General features: G+C 39.8%; 1 protein-coding gene across 5 annotated transcripts in view; it reads left to right on the top strand.

The window, feature by feature from the left end:
- The window catches only part of PHLPP2 (PH domain and leucine rich repeat protein phosphatase 2), a 79,820-nt gene extending 63,871 nt beyond the window's left edge, over positions 1–15,949 (top strand). For all 5 annotated transcript variants that reach the window (XM_058279767.2, XM_071209096.1, XM_058279766.2 and 2 more), the window contains 6 exons: positions 3,834–3,996; positions 4,221–4,351; positions 4,940–5,050; positions 5,890–6,084; positions 8,818–9,049; positions 10,894–15,949. In XM_058279767.2, coding sequence (XP_058135750.1) covers positions 3,834–3,996; positions 4,221–4,351; positions 4,940–5,050; positions 5,890–6,084; positions 8,818–9,049; positions 10,894–12,048 — 1,987 coding nt within the window. In that variant the 3' untranslated portion in view covers positions 12,049–15,949. The remainder of the gene's footprint in view (positions 1–3,833; positions 3,997–4,220; positions 4,352–4,939; positions 5,051–5,889; positions 6,085–8,817; positions 9,050–10,893) is intronic.
- The last annotated feature ends 648 nt before the right edge of the window (positions 15,950–16,597 follow it).

Genomic DNA, 16,597 nt, shown 5'->3' with positions numbered 1-16,597 from the left:
ACATTGCAGTGTAAGAACCTCAGGATGTTAAACAGGCACAGGGAGCTACCTGCACTGCCCAGAGCCCAGGGGTGGGGGTTCAACTTCCTGGAGGAAAGGTCATCGGAAGGATGAGTAGATGAGTAGCTAGGCTACACTGATAAGATGTAAAAGAGATGTTTAGTGTTGTCCCAAAGTTTTAATACCTATCAAAAATTCATTTGATTAAAATATTTAACACCAGCAAACTGCATCTACACCATGAAAGTGGTTGTTAAACATCATGTTTTCAGTAACTAAGAATGTGGGGAAATGATGTTTGATGTAATTTGAATGAAATTATATTACATATATCATATAAAATTATATAATGTTTGATATAATTTGAGTGAAAATAAGATAAACTTAAGGACACTTACAAAATTAGTTATTTAGAGTTTGTAGAAGACAAGCAGAATAAACTTGATTACTTCCCCAAAAGAATTTAAACCATGATTTTTAAAGTGAATATAGAATCTTATTTCAGGATGGATATAGCTCTTGAAGTCTTATCAGACTGACTCACTTGGCCTCAAGTATGTTTATATAAAGTGAAAATGACAGATCACTGATAAGTTATATTCATCTGCAAAGCTATTGAAAGATACTCTGAAACTATCTGAATCCTGCCTAATTTGATGACAAATTCCTGGAGGTGTCAAAAGCAGGCTGAAATAAAGCATCAGATACATTTAAAAAAATGAAAATAAGAAATTAGCAATAAAAGCAAGAATTAACAGGAGATGACACAAAATTATAGTAATATGAATAAAGATAATAAATACTAAATAGAATTTGAGCAGTATATTAAGAAAATTTGGTCCAGTATATTAAGAAAATGATAAATAATATTAAGTATATTAAGAAAATAATAAACCCAATGTCAGGTCGTCTTCTGAGCAGTGTTATAACTGTTTAGGTACAATCTAAATCTTCTCTTTCTTTGCAGACTGTTTTCAGAATCTAGCACAGTTCTGGGTGCTCAGTAAGATGCTGGTTAAGATAGGGATACTGAATTTCTATTTGCAAGTTGGATACAGCAGGGAGTAGTATAAGGGGAATGCATGAAATTTGGAATCAGAACATTTAGGTTAGAATCTTGGCCCTATCATTTATTAACTGTATCATCTTCATCTGTTTGTCCCTCTCTTGAAAACAGAGACAAAATTTTATGCTTTACAAATTGTAAAAGGAAGTATATTTGAAAGTGATTATTCAGAGTCTGGCTCAATTAAGAAATGTTAAAAGATTTTTCAAGAGTCAAAAGCCAATGTTAGAAACATAACAATTACTAGGATAAAGGAAGGAAAGATTGAAGTAAATATCTGTAGGACAGGCTAGGACTAAAGAGAGAAAAGTAGCACAGTAAAAAGTGATGGAAATATTTTCAGTAGGAAGGAACAAATAAAAGTGGATGAGTGAAGGCAACTCTGGCTCTGAATGATCTGGAGGGAAATCAGAATGAAGTAATAATAAAGATATTCACAGGAAAGTGGATATGGCTCAAGCAATTCGGTTCCTGGTGCCTCCTAAAGAAGACAGCAAGCTGGCGTGACAGGCAGGTGCAGTAAGCTGACACAAGAGACAAAAGCAGAAAAAGCATAATGAGAGACCCAACAAAGCAGCGAGCAGAGGTTCCTGGTGTCTCCTAAAGAGCACGAGCAGGATGGCAAGCTGGCACAACTGGCAGGCACGGCGAGCTGATGTGACAAGATGACACAATGACACTAGGGGAAAAAACATAATGAGAGACACAACAAAGCAGGGAACAGAGGTGGCTTAAGCGATTAGGCACCTCCCTCCCACATTGGAGGTCCCAGGTTCAGTTCCCGAAGCCTCCTAAAGAAACAAAGAAGACAAACAGACACAACAAAGTGCAAACAACGAGGGGGTGGGGAGAAGTAAATAAATGAAATAAATCTTTTTTAAAAATTTATTAAAGAGAAAAAAAATATTCACAGTATCTTTAGGGAATGTTCAGAGTCTGAACTTCACCTATTCCAGAAGTTTGTATCATTGTTGTAAGCTATTTGAATACCAGATTTTAAATTTTCTGACTTTGTTTACAAATCAATAGGTAAGAGTTAAACAGCACAATAGAAAAATATAATAAGTAAGGGTCATCAACAGGTTGTTCTCAAAAGAAGAAATACAAATGATTGATAAATCTGAGCAATAGTTCAATCTCCAAAATTATCAAAGTATTGCCAATTAAAATAATGAGATATCATTTTCTGCCTCAATTTTTAAAATTATGTAAGCCTAGTGTTGGTGAGAGTAAAGGAAAAGAGACACAGTCACATTCCATTAACAGGCATACATATGTGGTATAATTGGGCAATAATTATGGATCAAGCCCTAAAAATGAGCATAACACCTATCCCAGCAATTCCAGTTTTTAAAAAATTTATTCTAAGAAAAATAATGGATATAGCTAAAGATTTGGTTATTACAAGGATATTCATTGCAGCAGGATTATATATATCATTTGTGCTAATTGTTATATATATTGTTTTGGTTACAATAGGGAATACATAGCAGCTACTTAAATGAGATTTATCCTACCGATCTACTCAAATGTTTGTGCAATGAAATACAAGATGTTTGGAAAATTAGAAGATTAGAAACAACCTAAATATCAAACAATATGGAATTGTGGAACTTCCGTATAGTGGATTCCATAGCATACTAGTATGTCTTAAACCGGACTCCCTGAGAATATTTAAGCCCTAATACCCTGAGATGTCCATTGTATGTAATGAATATGTAATGGATTAGCTGATTTCCTTTGCATTTCAAATGGTAACAGCTGGGTACTGTCCTTGAGGAACCTGAAAAAATAATCATTCAAGTCGTTCTTTGTAGGGCTTAATTCTCTGTGGGTACAGCGGTTCAGAAAGGCTGATCCAGCCATTTCAGATGATACTGTAAATATTCTTAGACACAGAAAGTAGTTTAGAGATTGGGGCTGGTGGGGAGGAGGAAGGATGGTGTTTGCTTTATAGGTACAAAGTTTCTGTTTTGGGTGGTAAAAAGGTTTGGTAAAAGATAGTGGTGATGGTAGCAAAACATTGTGAATGCACTTAATACCACTGAAATGTACATGTCAAAATGGTTAAAATAGGAAATTTGGGGTTAGACTTTGTTACCACAATTTTTAAAAACCCTTCTCTTCATTCATAAAGAAATGCTTGCAAAACAAGACTAAACTTTAGCACTGCCGAATTCGTTTGCCAAGTTTCCTGTGGGTCTTAATCCCTATGGAACGGGTCTTCTTAGTCAGCATGCCTGGAGACCTCACGAAGAGAGGAGATCTGAAGGCAGTCACTCAGAAGCAGCCAGAAGTTAGGGGAAACCAAAAGAGCAGACCAGAGAGAGGTGGCCTGGTGTGGGAGGTCGCCAGCCTCAGACCACAGGGGGCCCTGGGAGAAAGCATGGCCTTGCCGACATCTTGATTTCGGACTTCTAGCCATCAGAACCATGACAGTAAACTCCAGTTGTTTAATAAGCCAACAAATAACAGTTTGCCGTTACTGGCCATAGCAGACCTGCAAACTAAGGCATGGCCCAGCTTCATAAGGAAGACGGGGAGCTTCACTGCTTGAATTGCCCTGAGGGGCAGACTAGGCTGAGGGTAGCAGGAGCCGTCATCTTGGTGAGCCATTTGCCTCGCCGGTATCTGGTTGGTTAATTCTGACCAGTAATCTAGCAGCTGACAGGCAAGCCCTCTGTACCCTGTGGGTATGGTAAACCAGTACTTGCTTGGCAGCTGCTTATTTTTGGCGCAGTATGTTATTTTGGTGTTTTCTTTTCAGCAAACTGAATAAATTGGAGCAATTGGAGGAACTGAACCTAAGTGGCAACAAGCTAAAAACTATTCCCACGACCATAGCAAACTGCAAAAGGCTGCACACCCTTGTCGCACACTCCAACCATATCAGCATTTTCCCAGAAATACTGCAGTTGCCTCAGATCCAGGTACCTCGCTGTGCTGGAATATCATTAGTGGGGTAATGGCAGGAGCGTGGATGAGATTGTTCTCTTCTAATAAGAAAGAAGAAAGGGGCAGTTTGAGACTACGACATTCTTAACTGAGAAGAAACTAGGTTCCCTTTTGAGGATATAGTAGGAGACCCAGGGTTTGGGAGTAAAGAATTAACTCTGTCATGTATTTCCTTTCGATTTCTCCATTTTCCTCTCAGTTTGTAGACCTAAGTTGCAATGACTTGACAGAAATCCTGATTCCAGAGGCTCTGCCTGCTACATTACAAGACCTTGACCTGACTGGGAATACAAATCTCGTTCTTGAACACAAGACATTGGACATATTTAGGTAGGGAAAGTTCTGAAATTGAATTCACACATGCTCTTATTAACTATAGTCCATTGTTTTATTTTGGGGTTCACTCTGTGTGTTGTAAAGGTCTATTTTTTTTTCTGTTACCCTGAATACTTTAACATGGCAAACAAAGATGTTTTAGTTGGCACAGATCACCTTATATTACAACATCTAAAAGACATTCATTGTACCAAGACTTCATTGCATATTGAAGTAATTAAAATAAGCAAATAGCTGACTGAAACTTATAAATCTTCTTGTGCTTGATTTTCCTTTGAAATGAATGGGGGAGCCAGAGTGGCTCAGTGGTTGAGTACTGGCTTCCCACATACGAGGTCCTTGGGTTCAGTCCCGAGCCCCAGTACCTCAGAAAACAACAGACAAACAAAAACAAACAAAACAATATGAAATGAATGGCATTAGTTGTAACACTATTTGGCCCCTATTTCTTCCTTTTACCACTCTCATTCAGTCTATCATGACATGAATGTTACTTTACAAAAACATTTATTATTGTTCTGGTAGTTTTATAAAATACAGAATAGTATATGCTTTAATCTTCCCTTCTTCCACCTTACACAGCCATATCACAACCTTGAAAATTGACCAGAAACCTTTGCCAACCACTGATTCTACAGTTACATCAACATTCTGGAGCCATGGACTGGCTGAGATGGCTGGGCAGAGAAATAAGTGAGTATGTTGGCTGTGGGTACTGAGAAAGAACAAAGGCAGGCCCTGGCATCTGGGAACTGGTCTGATCCTCACAGCAAGGTCTTGGTGTTATTCAACACTGATGCCCACAGCTAGGCCATGTTGTTCTTCTCTTGGATATAAGTCAGAACATTAACATCAGATAAAATTCCTCTCAGACGGATAAAGTGAGACAAAAATGAGATCCATGTGCAGCCCATGAAATACCAGACACCATTCTATTGGCTAAAATGGGTGACTGCTGCTACTTTACCAATTATTGCTTTATCCTCATGCTAATCTGCCTTCCCTAGAGATAAGATTTATTGAGTTAGCCAGTCACAGCTGCTTTTTAGCAGCTCCCAATCTAGTAGGAACACTTCCTTAACTCCTCCCCCAAATACCCAGCCAAAGCCCAGATCTTTCCAACACTCTCTTACCTGTGTGCCCTGAGGTTCCATGGTGGGATTCTCCCTTGCTGCGAGGAATAGTAAACTCACCTTGTTCCATTACATGTGTGCTCCTGGTGGCCTTTGGCTGAAGGATATTGGACAGTAGTCTTTAATCACTACTAAGAGAAAACATTTCATCTTTTCAGTCTTTGGCAGCATTGCAGAGCTAATATGTACTGTCCATGAATGTGGCTGAATCCCGCTGGCCCTTATAGCATCAGTTCTTTCACATGCTGCTTAATTATCTAGAGATTTTTATCATGTGTAAGTTAGGATTTATTACTCTTTTCTATTCTCTGTTAATACTTTTTAAAAGAAGGCTTTTTGAAGAATAATTCTTTACCAGTAACTGTCTTTGATGTTTGCCTTTCTCATCTTTCTGATCAGGCTATGTGTATCTGCCCTAGCAGTGGATAACTTTGCAGAGGGGGTAGGAGCTGTGTACGGCATGTTTGATGGGGACCGGAATGAGGAGCTCCCTCGCCTCCTGCAGTGTACGATGGCAGATGTGCTTTTGGAAGAGGTACAGCAGTCAATAAATGATACAGTTTTCATGGCCAACACCTTCTTGGTATCTCACAGGTAAGCTGATGGGTTGAATAATCCCATTATTATATATATATATATATAATACCTCAATTCTTCTGGAAAATAAATCTTTCTAAATTATGGCAAAAGAATGAAAGAGAGACTATGGGCCTTCTTCCATGATTGTTCTCCCTCTGTCAGCATGGAGGGTGGGAACTTTGGCTCTTTAAAGAACCGTGACTCAGAGGGGATCTCTTTTCACAAGACTTGCATGCTACTTTATTGGAATTGTAGTTGGTGCTGAGTTTAAGATATATGTAGGGGATTTGAATCTCTGGACTGATAATATGACACCCAGGCCCAGAGCCTCAACAGACTTCAGCTCCTACACTTTGACTTATTGGACTTACTCCACTCAGCTAACATGGAGTTGAAGAAGGTCAACCACCACAACATGGAGCCTAGAGTGTCTACAACTAGAAGCGGGAAGAGTGCATCCAGTACCCATGTGGAATCTAAGCCCTCACTTGACATAGGTGTGCAATGGACACAACCAATCCAATGTCCACAGAGAAAATGTGAAATGGGTGTGGGAACGGTAGCCATGGGGGCTGCTGGGTGTGGGGAACGGGAGGAAGAGATGAGATGTGGAGGCGTTTTCGGGACGTGGAGTTGTCCTGGATAGTGCTTCACGGACAATTACGGGACACTGTAGATCCCCCCAGGGCCCACTGGATGGAACGTGAGAGAGTCTGGGCTATGATGTGGACCATTGACTATGGGGTGCAGTGATGCTCAGAGATGAACTTACCAAGTGCAATGGATGTATCACGATGATGGGAGAGAGTGTTGCTGTGGGGGGAGTGGGGGGCGGGGGCGGTGGGGTTGAATGGGACCTCATATATTTTTTTAATGTAATTAAAAAATAATAATAATAAATAAATATTAAAAAAATAAAAAATAAAAAAATAAAGAACCGTGGAGCCATCTCTTTTCTCTGCCCAAACCATAGGCTCCTGAGGATCTGTGAGGCCCAGAAATTATGTGCTAAATGTGGGGAGGAAGGTTCTAAATTTTCATAAGATTTTCCAAAGATTCAGTGGCCTGCAAAAGGTTCATGAGCATGGCTCAAATTCATGTGTTTAGAATACTTGATATTAGGAATTTACCCAACTAATCTTCTCATTAAAATCAAATTCTCTTACAGGCAAAAACCCTATGGGGGAGTGGATGTGTCTCAAGTGGTTGAGTGCTGGCTTCCCACATACAAGGTCCTGGGTTGAATACCCAGCCCCAGTACAAACAACAAACAAAAAAAACCTATGTAACCAAACTATTGCAGATCTTTTAGTAGCTAATGGACAGTATTTTGCACATTAGTTGGGCTGCATAAGGGATATATATATAACTGAGAGGTTATAAATTTGAATAATCAAGGTTGAAATAGAACACCTTGGAGCTTGAACTAGTTTTATCTGTCGTAACATAGAGCAATTTTTGGGAAAGGAGTCTGATTTTTAGTAGTACTTGGAAAAAGTAGGACTTGGAAAAATAAAGAGGTTGGGAAAGGGGACTCAATTTTATTAAGCATCTACCAAGCTTATTTCATATTGTATCTTTAATTTTCAAAACAAGCCTAGGTGGGGAGGTGTTTCATTGGAAAAAGTTCTCAAATTAAATTCTTTACCTGTAAATGGCAGAGCTGGAACTGAAATCAGATCTTTCTGATGGCATCTACTCTCTGCTTAATGGTGTACTCGTGTACTCAGTGTTGGGGCATAGACAGCACGTGTAGGGGAAATATAAGAATTGCAGTCCTTCCCTCGAGGAGTTACCACATAAGTCAGTGGTTCTTAAAGCGTTGTTCTGGGACCAGCAGTGACAGCATCATCTGGAAACTTGTTAGAAACGCAGATTACTGGACCAGCCCCATACCTACCGAATCAGAAACTCGGGCTGGACCCTGGTAAGCTGTGTTTTAACAGGCCATCCAGGTAATTCTGAGGCCCTAAAGTTTGAGAACTATCAATCAGTTAAATGTAGTCTGTGATCATACACAAGCAGAAGCAGTAGAGAAAGATGTGCCTGTATTTCCCCCCAACCCCCACCTTTTTGTAGTTTTTTTTGCAGTTAAGAGTGAAAAGCGGAGCGGAGGACTTGGCCCAGTGGTTAGGGCGTCCGTTTACCACATGGGAGGTCCGCGGTTAAAACCCTGGGCCTCCTTGACCCATGTGGAGCTGACCCATGCGCAGTGCTGATGCGCACAAGGAGCGCCGTGTCACGCAGGGGTGTCCCCACGTAGGGGAACCCCATGCGCAAGGATTGTGCCCCGTAAGGAGAGCCACCCGGAGTGAAAGAAAGTGCAGCCTGCCCAGGAATGGCCCTGCACACACAGAGAGCTGACACAACAACAACAAAAAAAGAAACACAGATTCCCGTGTCGCTGACAACAGAAGCGGACAAAGAAGATGCAGCAAATAGACACAGAGAACAGACAACCAGGGTGGGGGGAGAGGAGAAATAAATAAATAAATAATAATAAAAAATAAATAAATAAATAAAAAAGTGAAAAGCAAAACATTTTGTAACCATCATTTATGGCAAGAGACTGCCTTCTGGTGGATAAGGGTGAGGCTGGCTCACAAGCACATGGCAGAAAAACAAGGAGGTCACTTACCTGTATCCCTTCTGAAGGACCACCAAGGATTTTTGCCCCCTAAGACTGATTTTTTAAAGCATATCCCACTTTTTTTCTAAATGTTTTCACTTTCTCTTCTTTCTAAACAGAAAATTAGGAATGGCTGGCCAGAAGCTGGGCTCCTCTGCTCTCCTGTGTTATATCCGACCTGACACTGCCGATCCAACCAGTAGTTTTAGCTTGACTGTAGCCAATGTTGGCACGTGCCAAGCAGTCCTGTGCCGAGGTGGGAAACCAGTACCGCTCTCTAAAGTCTTCAGCCTGGAACAGGACCCAGAAGAGGCGCAGAGGGTGAAGGACCAAAAAGCCATCATAACAGAGGTGCATCTTGCTGTCTACCAGTCACTTATGTTCCCCAGATCTAGTGTATGCTGTCTTGATAGTCAGTGAAGGCCCACAACCTTCCATGACTTAGTTTAGACTTATTTCCTATATAATCATACACTCTGAGGGGTAGCACAAATAAAACTATTGACAATTCCTATTGTGCCTTATAAATTATATCCAGTGCAGACAGGTTTCAGTTCAGATGGTTTCAGTAGTAGTACTAGAAGAAAATCTAATGATCAGTTAATAACTTGCAGAAAGAGAAAGAAAAAACTAAAAATTAAAAATGTTAATTTTAATCCTTTAAATGCATAATTAACATGTAAAGTAGATGTAAATGTCACCCTTAGTTAATTTCTAACTCATCTGGTTTGTCATTCCAAACAGAAGAGGAATATAGTTTGGAATCCCCATTCTAAAATGCAAATTTCAAAATATTTTTCCTGTTTATATTATATATGACTTAGTTGCTGTGGTATAATTATTTTTCATTATGAAGCATCAGCACCTTGACTTTTTAGCTTATCTCTTTTTTTTTTTTTTTTACAGAAATGGCATAACATTTTTGCTTTAAAAAGACTTAGCAATTACATGTGAACATTGTTTACAGCAAAGCAGAACTCTGTGTCCATTTAAGGAAGCACAAAACTTTAGAATTCTGAAAATATGAAGCATTAGGCTTAGGATAGCCTTTCATTCAAACCAAATGAAAGATAAAAGATAACTTTTTGTTTGATTATTTTTACAGAATTTAGATAATACTGTTTAGATATTTCTTAGGGGATTCTAGACAAGTATAAAAACAGGTTTTCATTGTATGAAAGTATATTTTTTTTAATCACTAAAATATTAAGCTCATACAAAAGGAAGAAAATACTATCCTGATAAATAGAAAAATGAATTACATTTGTTTGATGTTTTATTTTTATGTTATTATAATGAAAAACATTTATCGCATGCATATTATTTGCCAGACATTATAATTTCACTATCTTATTTAATCTTCACAGTAACCCCCATGAGAAAAGTTGCTTCATTCCCATTTCACAGATGAGGAAAATAAAATTTAGTTTGTGGCAAATTCTGGTTAATGAGAGAGCCAGGATTTTAACACCAAGAATGACTGTAACTATGAAAAAATTATTTTGATGGCTTTAGAACAGTACAAAATATTGATCTTCAATCAGTTATTTATTCCTTTTCCTGTAAGTTTAGAATCACATGGGTCCTGATTTGATCTACTTGACACAGTTCTTACAGAGTAGGTATATTATGCTGTACTTCAGTTCAGATCTCTAAATTTTCTTTTCTATGCTAAATAACTTTAGAGCTTTGTTTAATGCTTTAGCTACAGACTCTCTTAGCCATTTGATATATTCCTGAATCTTCTGAGTCTGAACTGTGCCTTTAAAGAGAAATAATTTTTAGTGACTCATCTGTGTCTTGGCCTCTCTGAAAATACTATTGATGGACGATTAATGACAGTTGTGCTTATTGTTTTTCTAACACACATTTCTCTGTTTAAGGACATGCTGTGCCCAATGTTGGAGCAAACAACTATGGAGATGGTAGTGCCTTGTAGTCACTTAATTTTAATTGGCTTTAACTTCAGTCCTTCCTCTGAACCATTTGGTGTAATATCCACATATTTTACTCTTTTAGAATTGGATACATTTGTTTTTATAAGTCCACTTAAAATCATGCAGGTACTAAGGAAAAATCATATAACATGTCAGTTCTATTTTATAGTAGATTCCTAAGTGTTGTGATCTAGAAAGTTATAATGTTGTCTATCATTGTTTATTATTTCTCAAGATTTGCATTCTGCTTATCTCTAGGACAACAAAGTGAATGGAGTAACCTGCTGTACTCGGATGCTGGGCTGTACATACCTCTACCCTTGGATCCTCCCCAAGCCCCACATATCTTCCACTCCACTTACCATTCAAGATGAGTTGCTGGTTCTGGGGAACAAAGCATTATGGGAACACTTGTCATATACAGAAGCTGTCAATGCAGTGCGTCATGTGCAAGACCCATTGGCAGCTGCCAAGAAGCTGTGCACTTTAGCACAGAGCTATGGTTGTCAGGACAATGTGGGGGCGATGGTGGTTTATTTGAACATTGGTGAAGAAGGTTGCACTTGTGAAATGAGTGGGCTCACCCTCCCAGGTCCCGTGGGATTTGCTTCAACCACCACCACCAAGGAGCCCCCCAAGCCAACCACTCCTTCCTCTAGTAGTGGTATTGCCTCTGAGTTCAGCAGTGAAATGTCCACCTCAGAGGTGAGCAGTGAAGTGGGCTCCACTGCTTCTGATGAACATAACACTGCTGGTCTAGACTCTGGCTTGCTCCCAAGGCCAGAACGGCGCTGCAGCCTTCATCCAACACCCACCTCTGGGGTCATTCAGCGCCAGCCTTCATGTGCAACTTTCTCAAGTAATCAGTCTGACAATGGCCTGGACAGTGATGATGACCAGCCTGTTGAAGGGGTCATAACAAATGGCAGCAAGCTAGAAGTAGAAGTAGATATCCATTGCTGCAGAGGAAGAGATCTTGAGAACTCTCCTACTCTTACAGAGAATTCTCCTACCCGCTGGCCTGAGGAGCATCCTAGAGGGTTGTTTTTTGGGATCCGAAGACAGAACAGTGTGAATAGCGGCATTCTTCCTCCAGTGAGCAAGGACAAGATGGAGTTGCAGAAGTCTCCCTCCACTTCCTGCCTCTATGGAAAGAAACTCTCTAATGGCTCCATTGTGCCTCTGGAAGATAGCCTGAACCTCATTGAAGTGGCCACAGAGGCACCCAAGAAGAAAACTGGCTATTTTGCTGCCCCCACTCAGCTGGAACCAGAGGATCAGTTTGTTGTACCTCGTGACCTAGAAGAAGAGGTGAAGGAGCAAATGAAACAGCACCAGGAGAGCAGGCCTGAGCCGGAGCCCAGCGAAGAGGATCGGACTGAGCTTCCCGAGGAGTTTGACACAGCTCTGTAATTCTCCACAGGGAGAGCCACGGTGTCAGAGACAGCTGTGTAGTGCTGGGGAGGGACCCTTCCAGAGGCATTTTACCTCTGCATTTCTAAACCATCAATGAATGCGGTAGAACGCAGAACCAAAAGAGGTGAGAGCCATCAGGGTCTTACTCTGGATAAGCTAGTGGTAACCATCAGTGTTAAGTTTCACATTTTACCTGCACTGGAATCCTCAGTTACTAGGAAGAAAGCTGATGTTGTTCTGGACCAGTCCTACCACCTGCCATTAACCCTTTCTCTCCTAGGATACTATTGAGAATTTGCCTGCCTGGGCAGGAAAGGGACTATTTCTGTGGAGGAAATAACTGAAAATTGATTCTCTTTACTAATTGCTGCTGATGGATCTCTGTGACAGAGAAATCACCTTGTATCCCAACCTAACTGGTGGGATGTGATGTGACTAGTCACATGACTCATTCTTCTCTACGAGAATACAGCCTATCAACCCGACGTTTATTGGAAATGTAGATCCAATCAAACAGATAATTTATGTATGTCATGTAATGGGAGCACTTTTCATTGTGAACTTTTTATTTTTGAATCTGCACTCGAGCCAATCTTAGAGGCAGCTGGCACCTTTGTCTGTAGGGAGAGAGAATCAGGTGTTGCAGCCTTCTGTGAGGGTATTAGGAAGGGCCATGGGAAGTTGATTTCCCTGTTGGATGTCAGACTGAAAGCACCTGAAAAACTTGTGGGGAGTAGAATCTTCTGGGGATGAAGATGACGAAGAAGGACTAAGACTACTTTCCCCCAAATCTGAAGAAGAGAAAAATTCCTTGACAAATGTGACACCTGCCAGGAATTTCCCAGCAGATCACAGAATAGAAATTTGGGGATCGGCCTTTTTCTATAGCATATGGTAGAGTCGGCAGTTAGCCTTCCTAAGAGGTAATGCCAAGGCCGACTGCACTCATGTCCAAATAACCTTGAGTTATGGCAGATGACTCTGAACAGAGTGAGGCTGAATGAGAACAGATGGATGGATGGAGCTCACATGTTAGGCATGTTCCTTCTCTTATTTTAGAGCAGAGAGGGATGGTTTACTAAAACATCAGAAATGAGGTGAGAGTTCGCCTCTTTAAGGTTTAGCAGAGTGCTCTCCTGAAAACTGCTTTTCCACCTTACATGGTTTCAGAGTACTGGGTTCAATTACTAATATAAGAAAGACTCTTAATTGAGAAATTCCTAAACTTACAGAAAACCTGGTTTACTCTAATTTTTTGCACATTCTCTGTGTCTTTCTGTTTAGTTGCCTTTTCCATTAGAAGATTTACTTAGGGAAATTAATTTCTACTTACTCATATAAAATGTTGACATTGCTCGACTTTACCTGATAGGGAATGTGTTTTAAATTTTTGGAATTCTTTATCACAATTAAAAAGAAAATAGAGTGGAACTGTTTTTTAATTTGTTTCATCAAGAAAAAAAGCTAAAGATAGGATTAATTATAAATAGATTCCTTTGTGTTTTGAGAAGGTTCTGTGTAATGCAATGGTAAAAAATCAGATGAGCTGTCCATAAATATTTGTGTAGTCTTCATCTTCTCAGAGGCTCCATACCTGTGTGTGTTAGTAGGGTACACTTTGGTGGATTCTGTACCCTTCCAGAGGCTAATGCACAACTCCTGGAGAATCTGAATTTGAGCGCCCAGTTTGCCAGGCACACTTTACTTTCCTGTGTCAAGCTACTGGTCAGCTACTGAAAACTTTTACAACTCAGGTCTTAGATTTGGAGTGGGGAACATAGGAGATCCTACAAAGTATAGGTGCTGTTAGAAAGATGGGAACAATAGTGTGTTGCCATCTTGTTTTTATATGGGAAAATGAAAGAAGAAATGAAAACGAAGGAAAAACCCAAGATGATAATGATGGGTGGTGTAAAACATCTTCCTGTCCAGACATCAAAACTTTGTGTTTCAAATAGTGATGTTATATAAAAATAGGGGTTATTTGGGGAATGTACCACTTTAATAATGTAGTCTCAGAAAAATTCTCATTTATCTGTGAATCCTTTCCTTGTCTTCTGTTTCTTTCCACCCTCCATATAGAGCCACCACAAAACCCAGTTCTGAAATGACCTTACCAAATGTAAATGTAAACATATTCAGAACTCCAAATGTTCTTTTATGTGGTAGAAAATGATTTTAAGAAACATGAGGTTGCATTGAAAACCATTAGTAAGATTACACCAAAACTGCTTATTCTTATTGTAGCTTTAGCCTATTTAATGGATTTTTCTCTACAGTTGCTCTGTGTTTCAACAGAGGGTTGAAAGGGCATAGCCCACTACCAAAAACCTAACAGAACTCTTCAGATCTATGAGGTAATTGACAGAAATTGTGTTACCTGAATAGGATGTCAGATGTTGAAATCCAGAAACCTCTCTCCAGGTGAATGTCATTTACTTCCCACTACTTCAGTGAGAAGATGCGTTCCCCAGGTGGGCAGAGTACCGTTGATCTCTAGCCCAGAGCTCTGGCCTCTGCATGATTCTCAGGTATCTGTGTACCTCCTATGTAATAGAAGAGTTTTACAGAATTTTAAAAGGAGAATACCCTAATTATGGGAGCAGTTCATGAGTCCCATGGTTGAAAGGAAATACATGAGTGTTGGCAACCCTGGTATTCTTATTTTCATCTAGATGGATTGGAAATATAATTGAAAATTTGAGTGTTGGCATGACTTAAAGCTAAAGTGCTACAACAGAGTCACTACCACTTCTATAATAGAAACGAGTGCTTTATTATACTACTGTGGACTATGTGTGCAATAAGTTGATGAACTCATTTTCTGGTGTATAGAAGAGCCAACTTGAGCAGCTTGGTCATCATTGGGTGCTATTACAATTGTTTGTGGTGAGTGCTATTTTCCAGGAGATGGACCCAGTTAGGTTTGGCCGATCTACGGAATATTAAATAATGATCTTCTTTCCATGTAGATCTTCAGCAAAAGCAGGTACTTGGAAGCCACAGGCTCACCTTCTCTATCTGTTCAATAATACTTAATGAAGAGACCTCCATAAGGGAGCACTTGGCTATTGTTGAAAAATGTACCAATTACTAAACAACTAGTCTCCAAGCCATTCAGTGATGTCTGTGACATCACTGCAGAACTGTCTTATGTCCCTTTTTACTTCCCTCTGGGTGGAGCCTTTCAGGCTCCCCAACCATGGAGGCAAGTTTATCTTTCTCTCCAGTTAGTGACTTTTGCCTCATAGTTGGGTAAACACTTCCTAGATTGAGAAAAGCAGCTACACTAAATCCTGCTGTTTCCCTCATTTGGTGATCACACATAAGCTCCTTGTATTCTAAATTTCATGCACTTCTCCCACATGCTATAGGGTTTTCTCTCACTGTTGCCAACGAACGTCATCCGGACAGTGGGTTCATATCTTATGGTTTTGTGCAATCATTGTCGTATTGTAGTCTTAAGACTTATTATAGTGTATTTTTGATATTTTTGAAATGTGTTAAATTTTTTAATTCAATAATATGAGCCAGAGCATGTTGCAGCAAATCTATTGTTTGTAAAAAAATAAAAATAACAGTAACAATAATAATAAATAAAATAAAATGGAGTATCTTTTTCATGGCTTTGTTTTAAAATGGAGTACCTATTATTTTATAAAAATTTTATTTTAGCATGAAACTGTAATTTTCTCTCTTAACTTGTATGTAGAATAAGTTTCTTAACCAAAACACCTTTAGGGTTTTTTCTGTTTCTTGCTTTAGGGGAAGATGAGCAAGAACAAAAAAATGAACTCACATTCCATGATGCTTTATGAAGCTTTGAGTTAAGGCAAGAATAAATATTTTTGATCACCTTTTCAGCTGAAATAGCAATAAAGATTTTTACTTTAAGAAACAGTATATTCTGGCTTTGTTTGTTTCAAGAAATTGCAAGACAGGAGACATAGACCTTAATGACATGCAAGTTGTAAGCTAAGTAGAGGAAACCCATTTGTGAGCAATCTATAGCTCCTCTTTCATAAATCATAGAACTGATAATGACACAGGAGCTAAGTGCACACCTGGCCATCATGGTTTTCATAACATTATGGCTTTGGTGTTAAAAGAACTTCATAGAGGTGGGTGTTGGCTCTCAAAGTATTTGTAATCCAGTTAATCCTCTAAATAGTTGACTCTGCCCAACCCCCTCAGTTGTCTCCCATAATCTCTTTTTTTTTTTTCAGATTTATTTTTTATTTATTTCTCTCCCCTTCCCAACCCCCTCCCCCCCAGTTGTCTGTTCTCTGTGTCTATTTTGCTGCGTGTTCATCTTTGTCCACTTCTGTTGCTGTCAGCGGCACGGGAATCTGTGTCTCTTTGTTGCGTCAATTCTCTGTGCGGCACCATTCCTGGGCAGGCTGCACTTTTGCGCTGGGTGGCTCTCCTTACGGGGTGCAATCCTTGCACGTGGGACTCCCCTACTCGGGGACACCCCTGCATGGCAGGGCACTCCTTGCGCACATCAGCACTGCGCATGGGCCAGCTGCACACGGATCAAGGAGGC

The sequence above is a fragment of the Dasypus novemcinctus genome, chromosome 18 (genome assembly GCF_030445035.2).
Source record: "Dasypus novemcinctus isolate mDasNov1 chromosome 18, mDasNov1.1.hap2, whole genome shotgun sequence".
In the NCBI taxonomy this organism is placed as follows: Eukaryota; Metazoa; Chordata; class Mammalia; order Cingulata; family Dasypodidae; genus Dasypus; species Dasypus novemcinctus.
This window is presented reverse-complemented; position numbering and strand designations above follow the sequence as displayed.